This window comes from Cavia porcellus, unplaced genomic scaffold, assembly GCF_034190915.1.
Source record: "Cavia porcellus strain 051 isolate PalLab524CR breed Dunkin Hartley unplaced genomic scaffold, mCavPor4.1 scaffold_1, whole genome shotgun sequence".
NCBI classification, from domain to species: domain Eukaryota; kingdom Metazoa; phylum Chordata; class Mammalia; order Rodentia; family Caviidae; genus Cavia; species Cavia porcellus.
In genome coordinates this window covers 163,575,482-163,600,296 of record NW_026947484.1, presented here as the reverse complement: position 1 = coordinate 163,600,296, position 24,815 = coordinate 163,575,482, and the positions used below count along the sequence as shown (strand labels likewise).

At 51.8% G+C, this 24,815-nt stretch overlaps 1 protein-coding gene across 1 annotated transcript in view; it reads left to right on the top strand.

Annotated features, from left to right (window-relative positions):
- Cachd1 (cache domain containing 1) overlaps nucleotides 1–24,815 on the top strand; it is a 153,831-nt gene that overhangs the window by 74,142 nt on the left and 54,874 nt on the right. The window contains exon 3 of the mRNA XM_003479120.5: nucleotides 11,142–11,290. Coding sequence (XP_003479168.3) covers nucleotides 11,142–11,290 — 149 coding nt within the window. The remainder of the gene's footprint in view (nucleotides 1–11,141; nucleotides 11,291–24,815) is intronic.

Sequence of the window (24,815 nt, the reverse complement as noted above, 5' to 3'; positions counted from 1 at the left end):
AGGTAGGGATCTTGTTGAAATCGCTGTTCCGGGCACTCAGCCGAGTTTGCTCAAGCAGCCTGGAGTCTTTTTTTTTTTTTCCTGTGCTGCAGAAAACATTCTGGTTCTTCCTCAGAGTCATCAGGGAGTGTCCCTGTCACGTGTCTACACAGGAGGTGGGAGCAGGGGTCCCATGGGAGCCTGAGGGGGCAGTGCGTGGACGCCCCAGTGTGCAGTCCGCCTTGTCATCTCGGGGGCGAGGAGACCTTCCCAGATCCAGCTATGAGCAGGCGCGATGTTAGGTGCACCTGGCTAGGGAACACATGGGGGTCCAGAGAAGGACTTGCTGCATTGCTGAGGTGCGGGCCGGCATCCTCTGTCCTCTGATTTGGAGCCACATGGGAGGCGCTGCTTTTGGTGCTGTTTCTTGGCAGCCTTGTGTCTCCAGCCAGCACCCGATGCTGGCAGCTCGTCTGAGCGCTGCGTGGGAGTGGTGTTATCCTTGGCCTAAACATTCTTTCCCTGAAGCCGGGCCTGGTGGCACACGCCTGGGACCCAGAGCTCTGTGAAGCTAAGGCAGGAGGAATGCAAAGCCCAGCCCAGCCTCCTCTACTCGGTTATCTTGGGAGAGCTCATTCCAGAGGAAAACAATAATAAAAGAGCTAGGACTATGGCTACCAGGAGCAGGTCCTGGGTCCAGTCAGTGGTACCCCAAACACTCCCCCCCACACACTCCCACATGCACGCATATACCCATCTAATGTGCCAATTTTTACCTTGGAATCAGCATAATAGCTACATGGCCCCCGCATCTCAGGAGCTGTTTTACAACTGCCTAGGCCCCCAGAAACTGAGGCCTGGGTTTCCCCTCCGTTGAGTGGTCACCAGCTCCATTGCTCAGTGCAGGACCAGGAGGGAGAGTGCTCTCCTACTCGGAAGAGACTGCTCAGCCCCAGAGCTTCCTTTTGTGCCGTTTTTCTTCCTTAGTTTCAAAAGACATCTGCACCGTGAGGTGGTGTGGTGCAATGCCTTGCGCCTTGTCCCCTGCTCACCTGAGAGCCTCCTCAGCCACGCAGGGAAAGGCCTTAGACTCACTGTAACTCAGTTCTGTGGCCATCAGAGCCATCCCAGGACCTTCTGTCCCGAAATCACCAAGCGACAGCAACCTGGACTGACCAGTCAGGTTACCCCGTCAGGAGGCAGAGGCTGCACGAGCATTTCTAACTCTGGAGAGCCAGCCACTGTCTCAGGTCGCCTTCCCGGAGACAGTATTGAATGGATACTGAGGAGATTTTGGCAAGGGCAGCAGTCCCAGGTGTTTGTTCCTGGCCAGCATCATCTCCCCGCTGCTGGTGGGGTGATCGGAGCAATCCTGGGGCTCCGAGAAGAACCCTGCTTTCCCTGCAGTGCTCTGGCCTGTTTTGTCCTTCAGCTCTGCCACCCTGGTTTCCTGTTCCGAGTGCTGGCTGTGGTCTGACGGAAGGACACTCCAACTTCCTCACGGTTTAGGGCTCCAGCCTGGGAGAAAAGTGGGGGACACAGGCTGACACCCACCCTCTGTCCTTTCCTTTGTTGAGATCTGGTTGGTCCTCAAGGGCAGGAGCCTGCTGAACCTTGGGGGTTGGATACACCTGGCTTGCGGGAGGCCTGGGCTTTTCCAGGATCTCTGGACCAAGACTTGAACTTCTTCCGTGCCACCCCATGGAGCCATCCCATGAGGCCCAAGACCACTGTGTGTGACATGTCCTCCGTCCCTGTGGCCCTGCCCCTCCCCTAATGGCTGGTCCTTGCATGTGTCCATCCCATGACCCAAGTGTGCTGGAGATGCAGCCCCTTGTCCATCCTCTGTGGTCCCCAGTGTGCCTATGCCTGTTCCATGTCGCTGCCTGAGTGGCCAACTCAGCCCCGTTCAGAGTCCGTGCAGCTGTGGGTCCAGGACACCTGGGTCTGTCCCCTGCTGCTCTCATGATACTGTGCCTGGGTGCCCAGTCGGCAGGCTGGTTCTCCGGGGTCCCTGAGTTCTACATTGGTGGCCCTGGCTTTAGGGAGGCCTGCACACTGGGTCCTGAGCAGCAGAGGGCGCAGAGAGAGTGGCACCGCGCACCTTCTTATACCAGGAATCCCTCTCCTGGGGCAACGTCGTCCGAGCTTTGGGGTTTTATTTTTAGGAGGCCCTGTTTGCAGCTCATGAGGATGCTGTGTGCACTCATGTCCCCTCCCTCCCTCCATGCCCTTGGCTCCAGCTCGAGTCCCCTCTTCCTGTGCAGAAGTCTTACCGTACCCCTGCCTCCTGGTATCTGTCTCTAATTTGCTGTTTAATTTCTTTATGCTTTGGGCTTGCTGTAGAAGAGAAACCATGCGATGGTAAAGCTGGAGCATTTGAGTTACTGGTCCTGTTCCACGCAGCACAAGGGTGGAAGTGGGCCGGCCCGTGGCCTGTTAGAGGCTGGAACCAGGCAGCAGCAGCAGTAGTAACAGGTTCTCCACTCTTTTCTAAATCTCAAGACACTGCCTCTGATATGGCAGACAACGGGATATGGAGTGGGAATCTCTTCTTCCTGCTGGAGCAAGGGCGTGACCCTCGTTCTGTGTTTTATTAGCAGTGACCTTGGCCAGGGACTCCCTTGGGTCGAAGTAGGGATGGCACAGGACCGTCGTGGGCACTGATGTGCCTGGCGCCTGCTGAGCACCCACTGGTGCCGAGGTCTGGATATATCACAGACTTGCTGGAGCCTCCCAGGGCGTGACATGGGGTATAGGGGAGCAGACTCAAGGCCTAGGAAACCATGTGACCCAGGAGACCCAGAAGCCTATGAGAAGGGCGCACTAACCCTGAGCCCGGAGGTGTGAGCAGAACCTAGGTACAGTGGTGCCCTGGTTCACGAACACGGCTCTCTGTAATCCTGGTTGCAAACTGAACTGGACAAGAACCAAATTAAATTTCAGCTGTGGACCTGACCATTGAGTTTGTGGGTAAGATGCTGAGCCTTGATTTCCTCAGTGATAGGAGGGACAGGGCTGGCCTGGCCAGCTCCGGAGGGGCTTGTGTGAGGCACACACGTGGGGTTAAGTGTCGATCTGATCCTTGGGACAGGAGAGCAGAGGTCCCAGGAGATACCGGTGCCGGGCACCGCTGTCATCGTCCACCTGCCACATCTCGGTGCCCTTCTCGGGCCACACTGATAGACCTGTCCTGCTCCTGGGCCATTCTCTCTCAGAGCAGAGAATCCTCTTCAGATTCTCCATTTAGAGTACAGAGCCAGTTCCCCGAGCCCCATGGTAACACTGATTGCAGTAACAGCGAAGAGCAACCGCTCTGGGGAGACAGAGGCCACCCCACTTACTGGTCACCTCTTGGGTTTTTGTTTGTTTGTTTGTTTTGTTTTGTTTTTAATTTTCATTTTTTGAGGTTAGGCCTCTCTCTGTTGCTTAAGATGGCCTTGACCAGGGTCCTCCTGCCTCAGCCTCCCATGTGTATTTATACTTGGCACTTTTTTGCATGTTCAGCCCTTTGTTAAACCCTTTACAAACCAAATCCTGCTTGGTTCTCAGCATGGGGAACAGATACCATCACTCTCCGTGTAGAGGTAATTAACTGAGTGTCTCATTTGTGTTCAAAGCCTAAATTCTTGTGCCATTTTGCAGTTATCTAAGAAAAACCACTTCTTCCGGTCCTTGTTCCAGGTTTTGCCAGGCAGAATTAACCATGAGACGGTCCCTCTCCCCATGGCTGTGTCACTGAGGAACCTCAGGGTTCCCCGGTCCCCACCGCCGGTGTGCTCTGGCCCACAGACCGCGTGTGCAGTGATCGCTGCATGCTGTGTGTTTTCATGCGTTGTTGGAGCCCAGTGGCTTATCCCACTTTCTTTTTCTTTTTTTTTCTTTTTATTTAAAGAGAAAGGGGGAAAAAAAAGCAGTAAAAGGTTACAATAGTACAGAATTTCAAGAAAAAAAATACACAGTAAGAAATCACTAGTTAATAGATTACATGTTGTCATCTTAGAAACAGTTGTCCAAATTACAAAATTAAAGCATACAAAGTAGACATTCCTACAGTGAGATTGCAGCCAGTTCTGTTCAATGATCCATCAAAAACTCAGTAATATGGTTTTCTATCCTACACACTTAAATATACGTGCAATTGTATTCTTTAGGCCACTTTCTTTTCCTCTCTTTTTTACAATAACAATTACACTTTTTGGGTTTTATTACTCCCATAATTCTTACCACTTTTTTTTGAAGAGAATAAAACCAAATGTGACAAAACAAAACAGAGTCAGAACAGAAGGATGGACATAGTATATGATGCAAAAATAGAATACCAGGTGATCAAAAATGATTACTATTATGCCTCTTGCTATCTTAAAAAGAGTTACCCATATCAGCAGGTATAATAGAATTGAACAAAACAGTACAGAACAAGACCAATAAAACCCACACTGGAGACCTTACAGGACTTCAAAAGAAGATAATAGTCAAACCATAAAGGGCATCATTATTGCCTTCAAAGTGGTTGCCTATACCCTCAAACTTGATACTATCAAACAAAACAGAGTATCATCAGACAGAACAAGATGGGGAGAGCAATACTGGGGTTCAAATCAGGTTAATAGGAAAACAAAAAAGTTAATTTAGTTTTCCCTTAATTAAAAAATTTTAAAAAATAAATTAATTTTTAAAAGTAGGAGATTGAGATAAAAGAGGACATAGTAACAGAACAACACAGGTCAGAACCGAACAATTTAAGCATTATCTAGTGGTGTTTCACCACCAGATAACCTGACATAATAGTAGTCACCATAGTGTCTCTTTCCTTGAATTATTTGAGTATAACTTTGTATACTATAGCATCAAACATATTAAGACAATGTGAAGCCATTCAAGAGAATGTAAGGATTACAGGGTATTTAGAACCAGCCACTTTCACTCGGGAGGAAGCCAGCGCCAAGAGAGATTGCAGGGTGACTACCCACAGGCAGACAGGGACTTGTGTAGACTGTTTCTTGTGTCCAACAGGAGACACAGAAAGTTCCGGAATCCAGCGATGTGATGTTGTACAGAGATGCCAGACATTTGAAATTATGTCTCTGTCACATGCATGTCAGCAGCGAAGCCCTGAAACACACTGGAAAACACAGGAAGGGTTTGTCCTGGGAAGTAAGGGGCAGCGCAGGACGGCAGGGTGGCTGCTCAGTCCTCCTCAAGCCTCGAGGTTTCTGAATGTCACACGTTGAACCTGTCCGCACTCCAGAGGAATTTTCCTGTGACCCTCGGTTCCAGGGGCGGTCCCATCTGTACCTGTCACCGCATGACTGTTCTGTATTTTATTTTAAGCCATGCTCTCCCCGGCACCCGCCCACCCTCCACCCTTCTCTTAGGGAGCAGACTTAAACAAAGTGTGTCCTGTGCCTTTCTTGTTTTCCTTTGCATTCTTTGCTGGCCAAGCGCCGTTCCCCGTGTCAGTCTTCAGAAGTGTAAAGCTGAGGTAAAAAGGGTTTTTAAAAGGGGCCCGGGGGACTGAGCCCCAGCCAGAGGTGTCTAGGGGAGAGGAGGGTCAGCAAGCCAGTCACTGATGTTGTGATGAAACACTGTCACTGGCGATGGTGACAAAGTAGAATGCTTTCCCCTGGGGACAGGTGCTATCTCCGATCATCTGACCGCTGGCCAGCCTCAGAAGTGACCCGAAAGATGACACGACGGTGTCTGTGCCCTGATCTCATCAGCATGCAGGAGCCCGCACGGGTGGAGGCAGAGAGCATATAGGAGGAAGGATGAAAGCTGGGGAGAGAAGCTCATTCTCAGTCACACGGCAGAGGCTGGGCCATCTGTGGCTCTGTGGAGAAGTCCCTTGTCCCCTCCCATCTGAGGACCCGCCCAGAGGGGCCCCAGCTGTAAGCATCAGCTCCGGGAGACCCTGGCGGCCCTAGGTGTGGCTGGGACATTGGGCAGGCGCTGCCCCCTGTGCAGCGCCCGGTCCTGGGTTTGGGGGGACCCTCGCTCCTCCTGTGTCTCAGATCATCGCCCCTGCGACCCCATGATGGCAGCCGTGTGCATGAAGTTGAAAATCTCTAGGAAACCACTGATTTCTGAAACTGCTCTGCTTCATCCTGCTGGCTCTCCCGGTTTCAGACTGGCGTGTAGAAACCTTTCTTACGTAACTGATGCCACAGTTAATGCGAGTCATTGTTCTGTGGGCTTTTATCACTGTTTTGGGCTTTCTTTTTGAAGGAGGATTTCTTCTTTCCCTTTTGGCCCTATTCCTTAGTGGATGGGACAACTCTGTTATTCTAAATTCCCAGACACTAGGTTTTCATAGGCATTTTGAAGAATTCTAAATGAAATTATAGTAATTTTTTTTAAAAATATGATTTTTGCTATAAAGTAACGGGTTACAGTATTTTAAGAGTCTCACAGCATTTGTTGAAACTGGTCTGGAAGCTGGGTGTGGTGGCACACACCTGTAGTCCCAGCACTCTGGGAAGCTGAGGCAGGAGGATCACAAGTTTAGACTCAATATGAACAGCTTAGTGAGGCCTTGTCTTAAAATGTGAAAGTCAAAAAGGGCCAGGGATATGGTTTTCATTGTGAAGGCCGTGGGTTCAATCTCCAGTTTAGCAAAAACTAATCCTGCCAAAGAGAAGGTGCAAGGGAGAATTGAACTGTGTGAAGTCCAGGCACCAGCTCCCCATGAGAAATGCAGCTGAGTGTACCGCCCGAGTGCCATGTAATAGGAGTTGGATGCTGCACACCCACCCTCGGGGCTCTGGGGGCTGACGGCATACGTATTCTCGGGCAGCGTGGGGTTCCTGGCCAAAGCATCCTAGTGTCTAGGGCGCCAGACTCTGCCACCTAATTGCCATCTCTGTGGTAAGGGCCAGGGGCCACCCTGCTACCCTGAGATTCGGGGTCCCTGAGCACTCCACCCAGCTCTTTGTGGGGTCTTGGTCTGTGGGGTTCACTTGGTGTCTTAGCTCACATGTTTAGGTTCAAGGCCTGGAGCCCAGCAGGTGACAGATGTCACCGTCCTTCCCCTGTGTGACCTCAGGCTCATCCCTCTGCCTTGGTGCCTGCGTGGCAGGGTCCTTGCTGGCTTGATCCTGTGCCATGGCTGTTACTGTCTCCTGGAGTCTGGCCGACTGTCCATGGGTGCGGTCATGGTCGCTTCCATGGTTCAGTGCAGAGCCCAGGTCTGAGCAGCCCGTGGAGCTCAGCCTTAGCAAGCCTGCCCTGCACAGGGCTCAGCCCATCCTCGGGCCTCCCAGGGCAACCAATACCCAAAACCAGCGACACCCACAGCCGTGGATTCTGTGGGCCCGGGTTTGCAGCAGCCCTGGAGGCCAGCTTAGCTCTGTCTGTGGTGTCTGGATCCTGGCTGGTGACAGCAAGGACAGCAGTCACCAGAGCCTGAGCTGCATTCCCCGGGCCAAGCACCACACTCACTCTCCCTGGCCTCAGTTTGTCCCAGTGCTGGACTTTCTGCACACCTTCCTGTGCCGCAAGCCAGCCAAAGTCTGGAAAGCCACCAGGCAGCAGAGAAAGGGAACCCTAGACCCTGTGTCCTGAGGGGAGGCCTGGTGAAGTACTGGTCCCAGTTCCTATACCCCTGCCCCCTGGAGTCCCTGGTGATGACTGATGATGGCCTCCACCTACAGGGTCGCCTCTGCCTCGGAAGAGTGGAAACAGCCATGTCAGCCTGTGACCACAGGACTGTGTGCCGGTCTTTATTTGTGAAACTGCAGTTCAAGTTTCACAAAATTACTGAGCATTGTAAAATATTCTTCTTTAAACATAAACATTTACAGATGTAAAATGGCCTGAAGTGGGTCTGGGCACAGCGTGTATACCTGTAATCCCCACATTGGGGAGACTGAGGCAGGAGGATCACCATGAATTCTAGGCCAGCCTGGACTACACAAAGAGACCTACCTCAGAAGAGGAACTTACGAAGGCAGGAAGGAAAAGAAAAAAGGATGAGACAGAAGCAGGCAGTGGATCATGTTACAGCCACTGACCTATTAATATTATAAACCCTGGGATAATGCTGAAGTGGAGTTAAGCATTAAGACTGTGTGTGAGTTGGGGAAAGACAGAAATGATTCCAAGTTTCTTACATATTTTAACATGAATCAGTGAAGACGTAATTTGGAAATTCTGATCTTATCTTTGTTCTGTTCCAAAGTGTTTATTCTCTAGTCGTGGATCAGCCTGTTTACACTTCCAGGTGGAATCAGTGGGATTTATTTTGACACAGATAAAATCTGCTTCCTGCTGGAGTTCCCAGAAGACTGCATTGTGCTATATTTTTAAAATAAATCCTGGGGCTGAGGTGCAGCTCATTGGTTGAGTGTGCACCCCACCTGTGCAGGGCCCAGGATTTGCTCCCCAGTACTCTTAGTAAATAAAGGAAATAAACAGCCTGTATTTTCAAGAGGCTGTTGGTCCTAAGACCAAAAGATGGGCTTGATGATACTCAGGAGTCTGCTGTTTTACGTTTATTAATTGCGGAATATTTTCTGTATACCTAGCATGCCCAGCAGTGCTGTAGATACCAACGGCAAGAAGAGAGTGCCTTAGCCACGTTCTCAGCTCTGGACAAAGTACCCTACACCACAGTGTAAAGGAGGAGAGGTTTCTTTTGGCTCAGAGTTGGTGGAGGGTTCAGTCCATAGTTGACCCCATAGCAGGGCTGCACCTTGGAAGGGGCTGGCAGGGGAGAGCTGCCCACTGCATGGGGGATAGGAAGCCATGCAGAAAGCGGGGGCCAGGGAAGGGGCAGAACCCTTCCAGGCCATGCCCCCAGTGGCCGCCTCTTCCCAGGCTCTGTCTCTTAACAGCAAGTCAACCTTCAGCCCCCGACATCCCGTTATCTTGCAGAAGCTGCACCTGAGAGGTGCGAGGCCCTCCGGGGACATCTTAGTCTAGACTGGACATAGTAAGTAGGGAACTCGGGACACTGGGAGTGTGCGTCAGGCTTTCCCACCGTGCCTGCCCCCTTCCCATCCCGTACTGCCCATTGCAGGGCAGTCTTGAGGAGGAGGCCCCTGAGCAGGCTAGGAGTGCACACCCCCGCAGCACATTTACTGTGACCAGTGAGCAGTCCCAGCTCCATATTTGCACTCTGTTTATTGCAGTACTGGGAATTGAACCCAAGGGCCTGTAAATTAATGTTTCAGGTTTTATTTTGAGACACAGTCTTGGTACATCACTGAGTTTTCCAGGCTGGGCTCAAACTCTGATCTTCCTCCCTTGGCCTCCCAGTGTGCTAGGATGACAGATGTGTGCCTGGACTACATTTTTAAGAACCGTAGGTATCTGTGTAGCCTCTTTTATATTACTTTTGGGGAGGAACAACCAAGAACATGGAAGAAGTTCGTGAATTTTGAATTTGTTAGACTTTTTTTCCATGTTAAAGTACCATATTGAATGGGTAGAGAACGGAGGTGGATCGGTTAGAGACCTACTGGCTGACTTGTAGATTGGGGTAACCACCTTTGATTTTCCTCTAAGTCAGAGTGTCTCAGCTGTGGCATGATTGACTTTTGGGGGCCAAAGTCCTTGGTCCCCAGAGCTGCCCTGTGTATCAGATGTTGAGGGACATCCTGTCCTCCACCTGCCTGCTCAGTACCAGTGTCTACCAGCTGGGGACAAATGAAATTATCTTCTGCCACTGGCCAGTGTGCTTTGTCAGACGAAATCTTCAGTGGTCTAAGTAAGATGTGGAATTCAGCTGTTGCACATAGGATCACAGTGACACGTTTCTGTCTTAGCCAGCTCTCGCTCTGGGACTAGAGTGTGAGTCGACCTGTTAACCTTCTGGACACCCACCTCCACCTTTGGGATGATGAGCTGAACCTCAGCACCCCATTATCAGATTAAACGTCCCATCATGTTCTTCTGTGACTTCTGGGATTTTTTCTAAACTTCATAATTTGTGCAGTTTTTAAGAAGTCCAAAGAACCCCAGTTCCCTAAGACTCTAACAGGCCCTGGAATTTGCCTGGAAGACAGATAAGATTTTAAAATTAGCTTGAAAGTAACCAGCGAAGGCATGCTGAGCGACTCTCTGTTCTCGGCCTGGACATGATTAGGCTGTGTGAGCCGCGTGGCCCGGGGACACAGTTAGCTCCACCCCGTGGGCTGGGACCACAGAGCGACACAGACCCCGGCAGTGGGGCTACCGTCACCTCTCCACTTGGGTGGTGCTCTGTTCCTGAGGAGGGACACTGCAGAGCGTCCCAGAGCTCTGCAGCTAAGCCGTGGTACTTGGCCGGCGCCTTCCTCGACCGCAGTGTGTGCACCTGGCAGTGCCAACGGCCCCCGCATGAAGGCCCCATGGCAGGGCACGTGGCCTGGTGCTAGTTTCTGAACGCCGTGGCCAGCTGTAGAGCAGCGCACTTCTAACCATATGCTTAGAATACGGTTAGAAGCTCCCTGCAGCTGCCCACATAGTTCACCCTGTTGTGGCTCTCCCCAGAGTGCTGTCACTGGGGGTCCCCACTCCCGGGCTGGAAGTCCTCCCAGGCTTCCTGCATGTGTCTCCCAGCCCAGCCCTGGAAATCAGTGCAAGTGCAGGGCCACAGCCAGGACAGGAACATTCCTCCTCCTCTTCAGCTAGTGTGCTCCTCACCCGGAGCACACACTGGCACCTGATAGCACAGCTGCAGGGCTTTCTCCTTCCAGTGAGAGCTTTCATGGGAAGGTGTCACTCTGTTGGAATTTGGGGGGTGTGGGGAATTCATGATGCATGGCTATCTGTTGGAAACCAGAAGAGACTTTTATTGCTAATAATTGGGCATTGGGCCTGTTTGTTTTGGTGGGTTTTTTGAGATGGATCCCAAGGTTTTCACATTGAGGTACATTTTTAACTTCTCCCCTTTTTCAACAGGGCCTCTTTTTGTAAACAGGGTCTGGCTTAAAGGTGTCAAACTAGGAAACTTCCTGCCTCAGCCTCCCAGAGAGCTGGGACTACAGGTGTACACCACCACACTTAGTAAACAGGCATTTTTCAGTCTTAACCCCCATTGTGGAAGAAGACTTGGGTGTGCTTTGGGTTTCCTTGAAGTTCAATATATGTGGTTTGTGGCACAAACTAATTAGTTGGTTAGGAAAAGTATTATGGGTTGTTATGTCGGGCTGGGCTCTGATTTTGCTGTTTCTCCACAGTTAGCTAAAAAGATTCGAGAGAAATTCAACCGGTACCTGGATGTGGTCAATCGCAACAAGCAAGTCGTGGAGGCGTCCTACACTGCGCACCTGACGTCACCACTCACCGCGATCCAGGACTGCTGCACGATCCCACCAACCATGATGGAGTAAGGCTCCCCACCCCTCGCTGTCTGTGCCATCCGGGACCGCACTCACACGTGTGCAGAGTACCCGTCCCCTGTAACTGCCAGCATGTAGTGTTTAGTCTGTCATGTAAGATACGGCCTTCCGTGACGATAAGCAGTGTCATCTGTGTCGAACCCACCTGGGGCCCAGTGCCACACAGCCCCTGCCCCTCATCTCTCAGGGAGAGACATGAGGGGTTTCCCCCACTCCACTCACAGCCCCTCGGGGACTGGAGCACTGATATCCCTGAGCACAGGCTGCTCTCCCAGGGTGGGGACAGGCAGGCCCCATTGTGAGCACTCAGTGAATTTGAGGGTGGAAATGTTTTATAAACCTCAGATCTAAACGGCAGCTTAACGGTTACCTACTTCCCCAGGGAAGGCGAATCTTAAATTTTTACTTAGCTTCTTTGGAGAAGCCAACTCTTCCTATGGTGGGGGACCAATAACTCAGTGTGTTGGGTGAACCTCTTTTCCCTTACCTAAAAATCAAGTGGGTGATGAGACCCAAGAAAAATCATTTTCAGGACCTGGAGCAAAGACAGCATGAAAATCAGAATTCCCTGGCGGTTGATGAGGGCTATCCCGGTGGAGGGAGGGGACAATGTCTGATCAGGTTTTGGTTATCACGGCCAGAGCCGGGTCCCCATTCCATCCCCAACAGAGAGCACCGGGTCCAACACGATGGTGACGAGGACCCTGAAGTCCTGGCCTGCAGAGCAGAATTCGGCACTGCCCGGCCAAGGTCAGTCAGGGTTCAGGGGCGGCTTAGCCGATGCCCTTTTCCCTTCTCCTCTTCATACCGCGTCCTGGGAAGAGCTCAGCTCCCGAGTGACCCCCGTGTTCCCACTGGCCCTGCAGTGCAGTCACCATCCCCGCTGCTCCTTCCTGATCGGCCTGCATTCTGTGCCCGGAGCCACAAAGCAAAACGTCAGAAAGTGAGTCTGTGAACTTAGGATCCACATGTCTAATCCAAGCTGGCCACTGGAGGGCCCGCAACAGACAACTGCGCAGGCGCGTTTAGAGACGCGCGAGCATAAAACCCGAAGTGCCGCGGCGCGGTTTGGAATAGAGCGTGAAGGCTCAGCTGGGGAACTCACCCCATATGAGTGTGAGCCCGAGGCTCTCCGCAAGCTTGGGGACCATGTTGCCATGGCAACAGGAACTTCATCGTGGCCAGCAAGAAGGGTGAATGGGACAGGCTGGCCAAGCGCTCCTGTGTGAAGCCGGGTTCCCCCGTGAGCCTGACGGAGGACAGCAATGGGCTCTCCCTGCGGCCACCCGGAGTCCGTGCTGGCAGGCAGGAGCTGGGAGTGGGCCCCGTGCCGCGCTGAAGCCCAGAACTAGGGGGAGCCTCAGACTCCGGCTGTTGGCAACAGGAAGCACAGTGTGGCGTTGGGGACTCCCTGCCTCCTTCAGCCCCGGCCACGTGGTGCTGTCCTGCCCGGGCACCTGTTCAGAATCCCCCGACGCCTCCTGCCTGACAGTCGTACAGCCGCCCCGCTGCGCCTCTGCTCGCTGGGCCCGAGTCCCCACTCTTCCCAGAGGCAAGTCCACACAGCTCAGGGCTCAGGGCGTTTACGTGCTAAGGAAGGAAGAGTCTAGGCCAATGGAGTTTCACATAGTGATCAAAAGCAGAGTTTCTGACCCAAGGCAAGCGTGGTTACTGAGTCACACCTCCCAGGTGGACTCTGGGAAGAGCCTAAAATCCCGAGCCTCAGTTTCCCTGTCAGTGAGAGGAGGATGAAGACTACCTACCTCACTGGGTTGTTGTAGGAGACAAGTATTTATGTTTTTTGAGACGGCGTCTGCATATGTAGAGACCCCATCAAACTCAGCAATCCTCCTGCTTCAGCCTCCTGAGGTGACAGGTGTGCACCTCCACACCAGCCCAACATGTCTCAGTCTGAAGGCAAAGTCTTTGAAGTCTTCAAGCCTGTGGGCCGTGTCCGGCCATGCGCATGGGCGTCCATACAGCTTCCATAAAAGTACTATCTGCAGTCAGCCTTGGGGAAAGGCTTCTCCGCTCTTAGACCTGGGGAGTGACCACTCTCAAGGTGTCTGCACCCACAAAACTTCCTCCTGGGACAGCACTGGCTAGATGCCACAGTCCCCGTGCCTTGCAGTTCATCGCTTCCTCTTCAAGTCTGCGAAGACTCAGTATTTTGTAAATACTTTTAACCTGCAGCTCCTTTTTAATTCTTGCTTCAGGCCAAGCCTTTCATTCCTGCTGTTTACAATTCATATTTTATTTTCCTTATGGGGCCAATAGTTCATGTACTAAAAGTAAAACGCAAACTACAATTCCCATTTCGGAAGAGAGGGGCTTTCAAGAGCTGTGCTGTGGTGATTCTGTGGGACAGCTGCTGAGGGGCACAGTGCTGACCGTGGAGAGCTCGAGATGCTTTGCTTCTCGGCCACTGGACTCGGAGTCCACAGGGATAGGAGTTAATGAGTGTGTGCGGGTCCCTGTGCGGTGGTCAGGGCCTCATTGGTGTTTAGTGGAGAAAAGAGCTGAGAGTTTGACGTTCTCTAAGATGGGGACAGACAGGCAGAGGCTAACCTAAGACAAAGCCCTCTGCAGTCACTCAGCTTAGAACAAGATTTGAGAGAGCTCGTACCTCATTCATCAGCGACCTGGTGTTGGATCAGGTTAGAAGCTGAGGAGACAGGAGCTCCAGGTGTTTGTTCTCTAGGGGTTCACAGACATATAAGTGTACCCCAAGGCTTTCTGGATGGGCCTGTACAAGGGTACAGATGTTCAATATGTTTTTAGGTTTCTAAGTTCTCTCTCTCTCTCTCTCTCTCTCTCTCTGTCTCTCTCTCTTTTTGGTACTAGGAATTGAACTTATGACCTTGCGCTTGCCAGGCAGGTGCTGTGCCACTGAGCTACATCCCCCAGACTAATAAGTTATTAAAGCCACTGCCCCATTTTATTGTTGTTTTGTTTGATTGTGTTTTGAAACAGGATCTCACTATGCAGTCCAGGGTGGCCAGTGATTCTCCTGCCTCAGCCTCCTGAGTGCTAGGAACCATCGCCACTTCAATTTTGAGAGGTTTTCCATTTCTCAAATGTCTGAGCCTGGTGCAGTGGTGCACACCTGCAATCCCAGTACTCAGGAAGTTGAGGCAGAAGGATTGCTGTGAATTCGAGGCCAGCTTGGGCTACAGAGTGAGTTCAAGGCCAACCTGAACCATATAGTGAAACACTGCCTCAAAAAAAAGAGACCAAAAACAAAACAAAACAAAAATCAAATATCTGGGTTCCCCTGAACACTCAGAAGAGCCAAAGTCTTGGGTTCAAGTTCCCACTTCTCAGCTGACTGCCTTCGTGGGAGCAGCACCGTGGGCAGTCTTGGGCCAGCCTCTTCCGTCGGCCACATGTCCTACACATGCCTGGTCACTTAGTCCACATAGCCATTTCCTGGATTTCGGTCTGCTTGACGGTCATGGCGTGCAATTTTGCAACTCTTGATTCTGAAGGATTTGTGTGTGGACAGAGTGGACCTAGGAAACATCGAGGACAGACTTCCAGGCTGTTCTCTCGTGCCACAAAGCACCAGGCCCTGGTGTACACTCCTGCTGGGGGAAGCTTTGCTGTGTGCGGGGACACTGCCAAGGTGCTGCTGAGCGGATTTCCCCAAACTAGCTGTGGTTTCGCAGCCACATTTCCGAGCCTTCCTCTCTTCCTTCCCCAGTTTCCTGTGCGGATATCCCTGCCCGTGGCCGTGCTTATTTTTGATGTCTATTTTGTGAGGAGAAGATGAACGTGGAGGAGGTTCCCGGAAGATGGAGTGAGGTTTTTGTTCTCTTTCACTGGGTGGAGTTGAGAGCAGTTGTCCCCATTCACTTAAGGCCTGAGTCAGGAGCCGGGTGGGAATCGGCATCAGCTCTGAGGCCTGGCCCACACAGCATGTTTTCTGCCACTTCCTGGGGCTTTGAGAAGTCAGGGGACCACACGGGACCACTGATCCTGTGCCACGCCTCCGGGAGACCTGCAAAGCTTCCTGGATCCCAGCCTTGAGAATCTGTGATCCCCACCTTTCCCAGGAAGCTTTCAGCTGGGTGCCCTCAGACCATGTAGTCCCCAAGAAGCACCGTGCACCCTCGTTTCAGAAGAACCTGCATTTAGTGCATCCTCTGCCAGCACTGACCACGTTGGCATAATAGATGGAGACAGGGCTCTCTGCTCACTCCTGAGGGGCTGGCGCGGGTGCTGCAGAGGAAGAGGGGGCAGAGGTACTGGCTGCTAAGTGATTCTCCTGCATGGCCACTGTTCCAGTCCTCCGTGCCATTCCCATTCTCCAGAGCTAGAATCACGGGGTCGAGGTATCTTCATAATGGTGTCAGACTGAGCCCAAAATCTGTAGTACAGGTCAGACACCTGAGAAGAGGCCAGATGCCTGAGAAGAGGTGCAGTGTGCTGAGAGCACCCCTTTGCTTAAAGGCCTCAATGTTTGTGTCACGAAGGTTCTCAACTGATTAGATAAGGCCCACCCAGTGATAGAATGTAAACTGCCATGCACTAAATCCATAATCTGGGTGGTGACATCATCCCAAAAATGCCATCTCAGAAGCATCTAGAATGGTGTTTGACTGCATTGCTGGATACTACGTCCCAGCCTAGTCAATGTATCAGATGAACCATCAAATGCTTAGAGATTAGAGAACTGGACTGTGAGGCCTATCAGAGACATTACATTTTTATTTCTAGTCTTCAGATTTAGACTGGGAGAATATAAGTCTTTACTCCTGGAACTTTTATGCTCTCCAATTCTGCTTCTCCTTAAAAAGTAAATGAACAGGCTGGGAATGGTGGCACACACCTGTCATCCCAGCACTCAAGAGGCTGAGGTAGGAGGATCGTTGCAAGTTTGAGACAAGGCTGGCAACATAGTGAGTTCAAAGCCAGCCGGCACTACAGAGTATAACCCGTCTCAACAAAACAGAAGCAAATGAGTACTGGATGGGAGTCTCTGAATTTGTGGGATCTGTATGTATTGTTAATAGGATCTGAACCAGGGATAAGTTACTGGAGAGTTGTTTTTAATTTTAATGATTAATATACCAGTTCATAATATTTAGATTCCTACTTGAGGCATAATAGGAATTTACAGTAGATCAAGGACACAATTAGCTGGGCATGGTGGTGCACATCTGTAATCCCAGCACTCGGATTAGTAAATCTTGGAACCCAGGAGAGAACCTGTTATCCCCTTTCTGAGATGAACCTGGAGCTGGGTATCACAACCTGCAGAAGTGGAGTCACTCCTTCCTTGTTTCACTGGAAACTTGGAAGAGCTAGTTCAGCAGGGTGTGGAAGAAGGACAACATGGGGGAGAGGGGAAGCGCTGGTGGAGAGAAAGGTCTGCTGGTGAAAACCAAGGCCAGAAGCACACGGGAGCCAGGGAGACAGAACAAGAAGTAGGCCGGCTGAGAAGCTGGTCTGGACCCTCAAGTGCCAGACTGCGTGACTCGACTGTTTGCTGTGGGCTTTGGCCCCTCAGTGAAGTCAAAGATAATTCTCTCCTGCCTTTCAAAGCGTGGCAGAATGAAACATGTAGACTACTGGTTGCTTGAGTGAGGGACTTACATTTTGCTGTGTTTTGAGACTTCAGATTGAACAAAGAGCCTTTGCACTGAGCTCTATCGCAAGCCTTTTGAATCTTTTCTTCTCTTTTCTTTTCTTTCTTTCTTTTTTTTTTTTTTTTTTGTTTGAGACAGGGTCTCAGTAAGTTACTAAGTTGCCCAGGCTGGGTTCAAACTTGGATCCTCTGCTTCAGCGTCCCCAGAAGGCTGATACTACAAGCATGCACCCCTACATGCATGGTTAGTTTAAGATTTGAGAAATGGAATGAAAAGCTGAGACAAAAAATTAAGGGTATTTTCCTTGCCAACTGTGCAGCATGGGAAGCCCTGGTCTGATTTTACCTACACAGGTTACCTACACAGGTGGAGCGAGAGGAAAGGAATTAGCTGTCGGCTCTTCTCTCTGGCTTTGTCCAGGGCAGAATCAGGTGACCGAGGTTGACTCTGGGAGCTGGGAGCTCCATGCACCTCACAGCTTGGGCCCTTCACCCTCTGGGGTCCCTGCCACTTCCAGCTTTATGTCCCACACCTCACAGCGTCAGGTGCCCAGGGCTGTTGGCCAGCGGAACGAGCACTAGGCTGCACACTGGCCTTGCTTTAGGGTTCCAGTCTCAGGAGTGAGGCCAAGGCTGGGGTCACCAAGCTCCTCCACCTCCGGGGGAAGCCGAGCCGTGCTGTCCAGCACTTCCATGTCCAGCTCTGGCAGCGGCTGCTTTGCTGTCTGCGTCCTCACCCAGGTCGTGAACTCTGGCAGGAAGCCGCAGTCGCTGTTGACTGAGGGATCTGGTCACCAGGTGCCCGGAGAAGTTTCTGACACACACAGGGAATTTTATGAGGCAGCGAGGCCCCCGTCGAACGGCTCCCGGCTGGAACCCTCCAATGCAGGAACAGCAGAGTTGGCACAAAGGTCTGCACAGTGTGGTAACTGCTCAATTGTGGAACCCAGAGTTGGACCTGGAGCCTGAATGGGCAGAGAGTGAGTCACATGTCGTGTCTCCCCTTGAACCCGGAGTGACGAGGCTTGATTTGTATAAAACATCGTGCTCACAGCTCCCAGAAGGTTTCTGACGCCAGCAACAAAGATGAGAGGGAAATGGTGAGAACCACGGCAGAGTCAAACAAAGAAATCACCGTGAAGTTTGTCAGTCCCGGAGGAATGGATTGATGCCACCACGTGAACCAATTGTTAGGATTTCCGTGATTTCGTGTCTGTGAAACCCGTGTACTTGCCACTGTCTGAACAGTAATCTGGAAGGGACTGAGGTGGATGACACCAAGGCATCACGGTACACAACACTGTCAGACCTCCATGTGAGACATTTCCCACATACTTGCCCAGCTCAGATTCAAGGCTGTGAACATGCAGGGCATCATGATAGATGGAGACTGTCTTCCAGAGCCCCTGAGGCGCCAGTTGGGTAAACTGAGGCAGAGGGGCAGAGATGTGACATCGCAGCCTGTCATTTAGAGGAGATGGAGCTTCTGATGAGGCCTCTGGACACGGGAGTCACTGGGACAGCAGTGGGAGGGAGGCCTGGAGAGGGGAGCTCTGCAGGAGCTGGGCCCCAGGGTGCAGGTCTGTCTTCCCAGCACTTAGAAGGCTGAGGCAGGAAGTCTCAGGTTGGAACCTGATATGGATAGCTTAGCACTTAGGAAGATCCTGTCTAAAAATAAAAACTAGGGCTGGGGTTATAGCCTAGTGCTATGGTATGGCTCGGTGGCAGTGCAGCTGAATAAGTAAATAGAAAAGGAATAAAATAGAAGGGTCCTTTTGGCCTTGTGGCTCCTGACCTGTCCTGCCCATGTCCACAAGGCCAGGTAAGCTGACAAGCTTAAAAAAAAAAAAACAAGCATCGGCCCTGCAGGCGAGCAGACCACCAGACCTGTCTTGGCAGATACTGGTACCAGAAGGACTGGAGTGGGATTTAAAACTGGACCAAGACTGTGGGACTCTTCGTATGCCGAGCACCTACCCAGTGACGTTACTGAATTGGTATTAAAGAGTTTGCATGTGTTTTCTGCCTCCACGAAATAGCATTTTAGGCTATGGTGTATGTGGACATTAATTCACTGATACAATGTCTTCCTGCATCCTTTAAGCTGGCCAGACAGGAGCACTGTGCCCATTGCTTCCCATCCCTGCCTGCCACGTCCTGGCTGGGGGAGAGGTTGTAGTCAGGGTTTTCAGGGGAATGGATTTAATACAGGACACATCGTTTATGGGATTGTATTCTAATATCCAAAAGTCAAAATGCAGAACAGCCCAGGAGATCTGTCCTTATGCTAGAGACCCAAAGAATCCAGCTGAGGACCTGGATCCCACGGCACTGTCCTGCAAAAGTCCAGCTGAAGACCTACAGCCCACGACAAAATCTGTGCCAGCAGGCTGAGGGATCTGCACTTGAGCCAGAAAGTAACACCCAAAGTAAGGACCAGGGCTCCCCCGAAAAGAACCACAGCCATCTTCAGTGACCGTGGAGACCCAAGGTCCTCTTTGACAGTGAGGACAGCCGAGTTCATATCAGGAAGCCAGCATGACAAGCTCCCCCAGGAAAATCAATAGCACCTCCTTCCCCTCAAGATCTGTGGGCAGTGACCCTCAGGTGGGCCTTCTATGCCCAGCACCACACTGACTCAGTTCAGCTGGGTGTTACGAATTGACCATTAGTTAACCCGCCACAATAGGGCACCCCAGGTCCTGGCAGGGCTTGCAGAGGTGGGGTGCCAGATCCCAGCCAGTGTCCTGACTCCGAATGAGTTTCTCTTACCGATGGATTCTTGGATGGGAGGTGAAATGCAGTGGCCTATAAACCCAGGAAAAGTTTGGCCTCATGCTTCGCTCGCAGCCCTCCTACAGTGCTGAAGGAGCTAGATGGGAAACTTCCGTGGCCTGCTAGGTGTGTCTGCCTCTGTGGGAAGTCTTGCTCTAGTGGCATCTATATCACTTCCTTGTGTGTATGTGCGTGTGTTTGTGCATGGGTGTGTGCGCACAGACAACTTTGGGACTAGTGCTGAACATCCTGAGAGCCAGAGACCTGCCTCAGTGCTTACTGCTTTTTGGATTTTAGGCAGAATTGTTTCTGAGATTTTCTTTTCTCTTCTTTTCTTTGCTGGAAATTGAACTCAGCACCTTGCACTTGCCAGGCAGGCACTTGTGCCACTGAGCTATATCCCTGGCCCGATTTTCCTTTTTTTAACACCCATTTTCTCAAAGAACCAAGCCAGTGGGCTACACCATCTTTAGGAAATAGCGTCTTTAGGAAACAGCCCTCACATTGGCTGAGCACAGGAGGCCTTCCCTGAAGCTGTTTCTATGTTTGTTTCTACCAAAATAAAATAGCACAGCGTCTCCAAAGAAGGTGTGGCTAAAAGGCAGCTGCGTGTGACCTCCCTGGGGCGCAGCTCCTGCAGTGAGGCCTGCTCTTTACCTGGCCACTAGTGTCTACTTTGCACACTGTGGGCACTGGCCCTGGGAGGTCATGCCTTCCCTCCTTCTTCAGCAGGAAGCACCAAGCCCTTCCCAGGCTGGCTGGGACTGATGCCCTGCAGATAAACAGAGAAGGATCTCTCCCTTGATGTCCTCCATGCAACGAAGAAAGGGCCCCTCGATCTATGGCTGCACAGTGTGTGGTCAGGAGGTGCTGCAGGACTGTCACCATCCCCTGCCTCGGTTTCCCCTTTCCTATCCTAGGTTCCCTTGTTTCCTCCGCCTGTGCCTGCTGTCCAGTCCTGTGTGGTTTCAGTCCACTTCCAGCCCCGTGTGTCTCCTAGGCAATTTCCTGAGCTTTCCTAGGAGCCTGGGAAAGGGGGACGCCCTTCACCCCAAAAGCCTTCCCAGGCATCTCACTCCGCCCTTGCATCCAGGGGCCCAGACCCTGAGCCCTAAAGGTTTAATCCTGATTACTGATAAGAGCAAAAGAATGTGGCTCACCCTTCTCTGCAGAGCTGCAGGAAGGACATTTCTAGGCTGCAGCTGCCCATTGTTGGACAGCTTTTCAGCTTGGCCATTCAGAAGGTCGCTGGGTAGGTAAACTCCAGCAGCCCTGAGTGTGACCAAGCCAACCTCATAAAAGCCATCCTGCTCTTGCCCCTTTTCTCCATGTTCAAACAGTGTAAATATTTGCCAGGGCTGATATTGGATTTTTATCTGGCTCTTCCTTTGTTTACCTTCAATCTCACTGGTGGGTAAGTGGGAGATAAGAGATTCTGTTTAATGCTTTTCAACTGGTGTTGCTCAAATACTTGGAGAGCCGAGGGTGGGAATTGGTTGGAAGGAGGTGGGGGAAAGGCCCTGGCCCTGTGTTATCAAGGAGCCAGGTGGCCTCAGTGCCAGGGCCTGGCCTTACTCTTGGGGTGCTTACTCCTGGGGTACAGTAGGGAGCAGCCTGAATTGGCCCTGCTCCTGCTGGGAGTTCACTGTGAGCCTCTCCCCTTTATGTTCCCTAATCCCAGGTGTTGCCCTCAGAAGAAAGGCTCTGTTTTCTTAACCTTTCTTGCTTGTGCATTTCAACAGTGATTAAAAACAAGCAAACAAGACCCCCCAAAAAACTCCCTGCTTGGGAGCTGCCAGGCTGCATGGGCCTCGAATCTAGATCCTCAAACCCAGCAATCGCTTTAAGCCTTGCTCTTCCGCAAAATCCGCGGGGATTTGCTTTTTAAATCTTTGCCTTAAAAACACATCCGTGAACAATACCAGGTTTCACTGAACAATACCAGGTTTCACCGGCCTGGGAGCCCAGGCTGGGGCGGGACTTCTGTGTCACAGATCGGGCAGGCTTCCCTGCACATGTTTAGGAGAAGCCAGGATTTGGAGCGATCTGCCTAGCAAGTCACCTTCCCTCAAACAAAGGCCGGGGAAAGAGGGAAACCCGAAGCATCTGCGTCTGCATGTGTCTCTGTCCGCTTTCTAAACCGGACTCCACCAAACGGCTGATTTATGAATCGAGACTGAATGAAATCCAATTGGAACTCACTTGAACACCGTTTTGATGTCAGATTCAAAGCTTCTGCAAATTTATTTTATCTTCTCCATTTGCTGATCTCCCGCTTGTAAATCCTGTTGAAGGAGAATAAAAATGACTGCAGTCTGATGGGAATTGGATGTCTGAAGTTCAAAGCCACTCACACATCAGAGCGCACGTCAATCACGTCCGTCTCGGGAGGCAGGCGGGGCGCACACGGCTCCCCGGGCAGAGATCAAAGTGGGCGTCGCTGCTGTGTCCCCCCTCGGGACGCTGTTTCCATCAGTTGTTCATGAAAGCAAACCCAGAAGGAAGGTCCCCCCCACCCTAAGGGGGTGGTAGAGCAGGAGTTACTCCTCTTTAGACACTGGTTTTATCTTGGGAAAGTAGAAGGCAGTTTTAATCCAGTGTCTCCAGTTTTTAATAGACAAGGTCTAAAGGAGATTTTGATGGGGTTTTTTCCGTTATCTTGACTAACTTTTTAAAGCATAAGTGTAAAGCAAGCCGATCATCTTGAAGTGAATTATTGCCCCTGGTTTTGTAAGCAGTGTAGGAGTATGGTAGGGCTCCACCTTCTCACAGACTGAAATTATGGAAATTCACCAGCAGCAAATTTGTCTCTCACTGCAGCACCCAGAGCGTAATTGACTGTTTTTGTATGATTTCCTTGTGTCCCCAAGCCTGGGTGGCTGTCACACTGCTCTCTGTAAATGGCTTTTTCAAAGGCACAGCTGTGCATAGTACCGTCATGCCTTTGGCAGGGCCTGGAATGGCAGTCACAGGAGGGTGGCTGACTTTGACAGCCGACCTTGATGTGCTACAGTCCTGTCCGAAGACAGGTACAGCCCTCTAAAGAGAGCTCAGAGCCCTGGTGGTCACAGAGAAGAGCTGAAAGATGGTGGCCTTCACCTTTGTGTCTCACAGCCCGCACAACAGCCACCTGTCCTCCTGTGTGTGGGCCCTGGGGATCCCTGCTTCCTTGCACAGGGTGCAGGCTCCATGCTGGGGTGCAGGATCCAGACCCTTGGGAGGTGAAGCCACTGCTCCATGAGGCAGAAAGGCCCAGGGCTGCTGTCATTATGTTAGCCAGCTGGAAGTCGAGGCACATTCCATGTCCCCACGAAGCACCAGCCCTCAGGCCAACTACATTTGCCAGAAGCCCAGCACCCTGTGGAGGACTAAGGCGCTGGACGGTGGCCGCTGGCCGAGGTACTCTCCTGGCAGGTGCCTCTCCGGGCACTCCTGGCTATCTGCTGCTCAGGACCTCCTGAGCTGCTCTGGTAGCTCCAGGCAGACACTCTAGGAAGCAAGGAATGGTGGCGGGTTTGCATCTCTTGGGGCTCTGACTTGCTGTGTGAGGCTCACCCTCGATTTTCCATGCCTTGAAATGGGTACAGGAGGGAATCCCTAGATGCACAGCTAGTTGTGGGCTGCAGAGAACCCCAGTTGCTGCAGTCTCAGGGTTCAGATCCAAGAGCCCCTGGACCTGAGCTCAGCGCAGAGCTGTCCTGTGGTTTTGCCACCAAGGGAAGCTGCATGGCAGGACGGGACCCTGTCTCATTCTTCCGGGCCTGGCAAAGCCCACTTTCTGTTCCTTCCCCCACACTCACATTTTACATCAGACTCTTGGAGTGGACCCCAGGAAGCCCCATTCCAGCATGGTGCTGCCTGGTGTGGCTGGAATCCCAGCTCCGAGTCACTGTCCAGCTGAGTCACAGTCCTCACCTCTGGCTAGGACCTGGCCGGGCAGCATGGGCATTTGCGGAAAGACAGATCAGTATAGCACTGACTTTGGGCAAGTGCAGTGCTACACCTGGTGTGTGCAGTGGGGCGACCAAGGCCACACAGTGACTGTTCGATGGGACTGAAAGACACGCAAGTGCCCACATGAAGCACACAACCAGAGCTCCACGTGTGAGCTGATGCCGCATGGCCGAGCAGATGAAGCCTCTGGTGAGCAGAGATGCCCGCTCCAGAACTGCCCTGCCTGGCTGTTCACTGACACTGCACACAGAGCTGTCAGTAGACAGGAGGATCAGTGTCACAGTCATGCTGCCTCTTCTCAAATGCCCAGTAGCCCCACTGCGCTGCTTCACTGGACACTGGAAATCACCCATGCTCGTCCTCTCAGGGTGGTCCTCAAGCTGGGCCAGACAGTGCCTGGCTCGTCACACAGGGCCTTTCAAGTTTTCTCTGGCCACTCTCCCAGGTCACCGGACCTCCCAGCCACAAAACCTAAAATAGGTGTCACTGGCCTCTTAGTCAAGCTCCTGAGAGACCAGATGTGGCACAAGGGTGGGGCGACAGTCCCTCCTCCATGCCCACCCGTGGGTCTCCACAGTAATATCCTTGTCTGGATACCTTGGGCTGGGTCCAGGAAGGGCAGTGACATGGGTGGGCGGCTGTCTCATAGCACCAGGTGGCATCACTGATGTGATTCTACTGGACTGCTCCCACCTGAGCAGAACGCTGAACTCCTCTGCTGGAACTGACACAGACCTGCGCATACATGATCGGCTCAGTCTCCCCTTCTCACCTCCTCAGAGAGGTGATCAGGAGAGGCATGAAAGGTGCCAGCATTGCGGGAGCGGACCTCACCTCGGCCTCGGGATCTGCTCCTTGGCCCCAAGTTAGCAGAAGTTCATTACAGACACCTGAGATAAGCACTTTATCACAAACTCTGCAAACAGGGTGTCACACTGATTTTTTTAATCTTCATCTACTTTCTGGGTCTTCTCAGCACCTGACACCCTGGTAGGTTACGTAGCGGACTCAACTGAGTGGGAAATAAAGTATGGTACTGCTTTTTTTTTTTTTTTTTTGTCAGTGATTTTTCAACAGTACCAACAAATTCATCAAGGGATAATTTGAAAGTCACTTTTCAGGGGGAGCTAGGTTTGAGACAAGGTCTGTCTGCTGGCCTTGAATTCACGCAGTCTGCCTGCTTCACCCCCCAA